This window comes from Carassius auratus, chromosome 38 (assembly GCF_003368295.1).
Source record: "Carassius auratus strain Wakin chromosome 38, ASM336829v1, whole genome shotgun sequence".
Classification (NCBI taxonomy): domain Eukaryota; kingdom Metazoa; phylum Chordata; class Actinopteri; order Cypriniformes; family Cyprinidae; genus Carassius; species Carassius auratus.
This window is the reverse complement of record NC_039280.1, coordinates 13514228-13520227: the sequence shown is the minus strand read 5'-3', so window position 1 is coordinate 13520227 and position 6000 is coordinate 13514228. Positions and strand designations below refer to the sequence as shown.

Genomic DNA, 6000 nt, shown 5'->3' with positions numbered 1-6000 from the left:
TTTCATGGATTTTATATTCTTTTTTTGTGGTGTATCTTATTTTTAAAGCACTATAGCGACCAGAATCAGTGAAAAAAAGTGAGTTTGGGGGCAGAGAGGATGTTACTCAAGTTATGGTGTTGGCACAATGTTACGAGACGCTGCTAATAAAGTTGCATATAATACACAGCAGATTCATGTTTATTATTATATATACAATATACCACCATTTTTATGCCAGTCGTATCATTTTATTTTGTTGTATTTATCCGTCACACCTTAAAGCCCGCTCCGTGAAAATATTGTCTGACATTCAACCGGTCCTTGGTGCTAAAAAGGTTGGGGACTGCTGATGTACATTACCATGCCAATCCCTCCGAAATTTGTCACGACAGAAATATAATTTTACAAATACATAACACACGTGCATTTCTATTTACTCTGTTTAATAATATGAGCAGTTTCATGGAAACTGATGACTTCTCTTTGGCCTATACATCAACATAGCAAAGCACAGCAGAGGGCTGCCAATAAGGCCAAACGGGAGGGTTTCTTGGATGTTTAACTTGCTGGGTTGGATCCAGAGTGACAGATGATCCAATAACAGCTTTAACAAGTACAACTTTTTAACAGCTGTCTACAATCATACTGCAAACTTACTGAAAAAGTCATTTAATCTGTCATATATGAATCTCCATACTCTGTTCCGTTTAACACCTGTGGCAACAGTACATAATTACAAGCGTATGTGAATTCCTTTTTTATTAATTAAAAAATCTATAAGTGCATTAAACCATTGCGTGCTTGTGCAGATAATATTTGAACAGCTTTCCAAATCCATGTGGGTTTTTTGTAGCATTTTTTAATGACTTGGTGAGCCAAATAAATAGATGGTATGGACAGATTTAATAGACGATTAATCAGTAAAGTGAGCATGGAAGTAGCTACTCTTACACACACACACACACACACACACACACACACACATATATATATATATATATATATAAAATATTAATTTTTCTTTCAGGCCTTACTTTGTTCCTTGTTCTTGGAAAATACCATTCATCCCTCAGGATTTGTCCTGCAAGACCCATTTACTGCATCTCATGATCATGCGAGCAGTTTCAAAAATCTGCGAGCACAACAGATTTATCAAAATGTTTATTTCTGCATAAACATGAACAAACTGTCTTTGGCTGCTCTTCATTTATTTAAAGTTGATTTTGTATATTGTAAATTATTACATAATGCAGCAAAACCAGAAATCTCATCAACATTTATACAGTTTTCAAAGGTTATGACTCAACTACACAAATGAGAATAAATAAACAAAAACAAATGCCTTTGAGACATAAGAGACAACACAATGATATTTGTTCTGCATTGCAGTATAACACTGTACCTGTATAGCCTGTGTAACAGTGCAAATGAACCAACAACCCAGTCAGTGATACATTTGTTAGATTAAAGTTGAACGGAAGTCATTTATACACACGTTATATAAATGTTCAATTTAAAAATTTAAATCAACACTGCAATGAAAAAAAAACCCAATAATAATAATAAAATAAAAAAAACAGACAATATAACAAAGGGCTTAAGTTCAACACGTTTGGGTTGATAAACATAATAGAGAAATACAATAACAATTTTATGCAGGAAATGTATGACTTATTGAGCCTACTTTAGTTTAATAAACTTGATGCATTTTCATATTAAGAAATGAAATGTCTTTTACATGTCTTGACTATCTGAAGCAAACAAACCAAACATTATTATAATACACAATTAGATCTACAAATACAATCCGTTGTTTCTTGGCTTTATTAAAATTAAACAACACTGAGTTGGACATACTATATGTACTAATGGCAACTGTAGTCTGACGATTTTGTGAACAAATTAAAATACAAACCAATGATTTTGCCCACAGAACCCTAATATTTTAGGTCCATTTTTGCTGTGGTTAACTTGGCCAACTAACATCTGTTTATCACAGGCTGTTTCATTACAACCACTCTGTCTGATAAATGCAGCACTAGTTTATGACAGCTAAAGTTCCATAAGGTAAATCTGTAGCCAAATATATTTGATGATTCATATACTTTCTTTTATGTCAGGCACAAACACACGCAAGTGTAGTAAGCCTGTAAAAAAAAAAAAAAAAAAAAAGATGAAGGAGACGATTTAAATATGTACTCTTCCATTCAAAACTTCAAAAAGTTTGATATGCTCACCAGGGTGAAAACAGAATTTTAGCCAGCATACTGTGTATATATATATATATATATATATATATATATATATATATATATATTATAAATTAAATAAAGATTACTGGAGTATATATTTACAGTCCTTCTACTTGAAAAAAACAAAAACTTTTATTTCAGTATGTTCCTTTTTGCTCTTTGTAATTATGAGTGAATCCTATACCAAAACCTTTTCAGTGTAGCATCTAGACAACTTCAAATCTAAAATATACGGAGAAAAAGCCCAAAACTCCAGTTTTAATTTCATGTGGTCAAGTGCATGAGTTTGTGTATGGCCACTAGAAGACCCAAATATCAGTTTTATAAGACAAATCCAATCTAATCGCTAAAATTAAACTTTCCACAGACCAAGACCATTACAAAACACCATACAGTATGTACCAAATACAGTTCTCGGCTTACGATAATTAGTCTATTAAAGAGTCATCAACAGACATTTTACTAAATAACAAGACAAAAACCTGAAAATAGAGGCAGGTTTATTCTGAATCAGATGATTAATTCTGGCCTGAAACTTGTTACTAATTTGGGTCCGAGGGAGTTTTATCTACACGCTCCCTCCCTTTTCGAGAAACAGCTGTTGAAAACAGAAACCCAGTGGGTGCAATCAAAATGCAGATGTCCTCCACAGAGGTTCAAGCAATACTGAGGGAATACGAGCTCCACTATGGAGCGTGCAATTCAGGAGGAGCCACACACGGACTACTAATGTCTCGACCCTCCTTTGTCATTTACACTTCAAGAGCTCCCCGCTCATCAACACCATCTCCTTGTAGTGGTAACGAACGAGAGAGAAGGAGAAAAAAAGCTGAGAATCAGTGTGTCCAGTGAAGTCAGTGGGCTGGTTCAAACGCAGGTTCCCTGGTGCACCGTGTGCTGCTGTTTACGGCTCTTTAGACTCAAGCCCTTGTCTTTGAAGTCGCCGGCCCTCTGCTGCGATGTATCAGTAAGAGCACTGGCTATGGTAATGCCTGTGGGGAGAAGGAAGAGATGTGAGAATGGGAAGGAAGTGAGTTTCAAAGAAGAGGACTCAGAAGTGCAGCAGGTGAGGCACAGCATCCTGATAGGAACACACCGACACTTAACAAACAAACCTCAGTCTCTGTCAATATCACAGCAGTTCAAGCTCATCTTACAACCATCAGTGCAGATCACATTGATATTTATTGTGTTTTTTTTTTTTCTACAAATGTATACACTTTTGACAACTGGGAATTTTAGAAAACATTCCAAACAGCATCACAGCTCGGATGAAAATCATATAAATCTATGCTAAAATACATGTGAAAACTAGCAAAAATACATGTTTTAAAGGAAAAAGTGCCAATGTTTATTACTGGGATAAAATTATAAGATTATCAGTATTGCAGCAGGGGTGTTTTTCTGTCTGTACATGTAAGATCTAAGATAAAAAAGCCTCTGAAAGCTCATTGTTTACCTTTGTAATCTTGAAATGAGGGAACAACGTGGTGTATCTGATATAGTTTGATCAGACTCATAATGCTACAGGCCACATTCATCATTCAATGTGTATTCAGGACAGAAGCTCTGAGAAAGAGCAGAGGCTCTTTGAGCTCTTGTGTAATTTGGACAGCATGTGTTGATGTTTTACACATCAGAGATTCCTATTGAATACTGGCTACCCTGATGAGTTTAAAGCTTAATTCTTGAACGTATTTACAATAAGCACACATGAGAGCTAATAACTTTCAGATGTGATCTTTGGTAAGAAATAGAGTTGTGACTGAATAAAGCTTGCATTGAAAAAATAAGTAAAATGAAAGAATAAAACAACTAACTAAATACAGATGAATAAAAAATATATAATAAATAATTTATATACAAGAATGAATGAAACAAACAAACAACATATAAATGTACAACTTTGTATAGATAGACCTAATATTTTTGCACTATTCCACCAAAGCACGATTGTAGTGTAGTGATTGTAATTTCTTTCAATTGCTTTTTCAAAATATCAAAGTTCAAATTCACCTTCTTGTCCCAGTATTTGAATAAGATGGATTTATTTACAGCACACATTGTACATAACAATAGGACGAGATCCTCTAAGGAACAAAATGTTTTCCGCCGAGGAGAGCTGTCCATCTCAAGTGAATTAATTGCGAGGGTGAGTCAAATCAGGTGCGCATGAGGAGAAGGCTAAAGTGCTTTTGGCTAATGGAAAATCAAACTCATTATTGTGATCTTTGGCAGGTGAACTGCTTGCATGATTAGCCCTGATGAATCCTGCACTTTGAGACAGGATGTGCGAATCCGAGAACTCCATTAAAGGTAATCAGAAAGACTGTTGACCTGAGGCATGCATCACTGTAAATGAACCCTTTACAGCTCCTCCATTATTGGAAACGGCCGTTGTCTTGTCCACGTGAAGCATAAATGCCTTCCCGCCACTGCTTGCGTTTGCTGTGAGCAATGTGCGTGAGACAAGTTCCAGAGATAATCGGAAGAATGTCTCTGCGGGAGGCGAATGAGCAGCTGTCTCTTCGCACCACCTGCCTCTTCACAAAGTGTCATTATGCCACACCAAGGTCACTCTTTCAAATGATGAGTGTTTTCCACAAGCAATCAGCCACACTCCAGCCTCAGTGTGACGCCAAGGTTACTCTGAGAGGGGATACACTCTCAACCTGACTTTCTATTTCCTTGAGTCATAATGACTTCACCCGTCATTCTCAAGCCATTGGCGGGATGAGAGATCTGGTGTGGTGGGGGGTCAACAACATAATTTAACTTCAATGTTACTTGTGTGATTAAGGTTAGGGTAATGAACTCACTTGGTGTTTATTGTACAACACAGGCCTGACAGCATAGGTGACAACAGCTTACAGTGCTAGCATGCAAACATCAGTGCTGTAATGAATGCTAATGGTGTTTAGAAGTTTAGAAGTGAAGAAAAGACAAAGTTTTTCTTTTTCTTTAGCTGAAATGACTGAGCTTTAAAGGGCACCTATTATGCCCCTTTTTACAAGATATAATAATGGTCTTGGGTGTCCCCAGAATGTATTTGTGAAGTTTCAGCACAAAATACCCCACAGTTAATTTATTATAACCATTTGAAAATGTCATTTTTGGGGCCTGTTTTAAAAAGAGCTGTTTTGGTGTGTACCACCTTAAATATAAATGAGCTGCATATCCCCGCCCTGCCTTTGGATGAGGGCGTAACTGGCACACCTATTACAATGAGCGATCGGTATCGGTAGAAGCAGAATGGCTGAGAGTGGGAGACCCGCTGTTTTGTATGGCATTCAGCCGTATATGTTTGAACCAGAATCAGACCCAGATGATGAAGAGACTCCGGCAGAAGAAACACAAATGAGAATGGAGCAGGACGTCTCTGAATGGTTGTTTGATACATTTATGTACTTATATTTTAATCGCGTCCCCTTTGCAATTATGGATGTGCAACACGCACTGTGATAACGTTCGCGCAATTTTTTTAAACTACAAACACAAATACTGTGATAACGTTTGCTAAGTACAAACGAAATTATATTTATGCGAGGGAACGATTGCGTCATGTTGACATTACTTGTCGTACAGGTGTTTATGTGGCAAATGTGAGAAGATGGCTACAGAACCAGAAAATATATGCTGCAGGGAGATAGAACAGGTATTAATTTATTTACATTTGTAATTGTTGCAAAAAATAATAAGTGACATAAAACTGTCATACGCTATTTGTTGTATCAAAGGTTACAAGACGGATGCAACAACTTGAAGT

At 36.5% G+C, this 6000-nt stretch overlaps 1 protein-coding gene across 1 annotated transcript in view; it reads right to left on the bottom strand.

Annotated features, from left to right (window-relative positions):
* Positions 1–2325: 2325 nt before the first annotated feature.
* Positions 2326–6000, bottom strand: part of atrnl1a (attractin-like 1a) — a 300556-nt gene continuing 296881 nt past the window's right edge. The window contains exon 30 of the mRNA XM_026224245.1: positions 2326–3226. Coding sequence (XP_026080030.1) covers positions 3102–3226 — 125 coding nt within the window. The 3' untranslated portion in view covers positions 2326–3101. The remainder of the gene's footprint in view (positions 3227–6000) is intronic.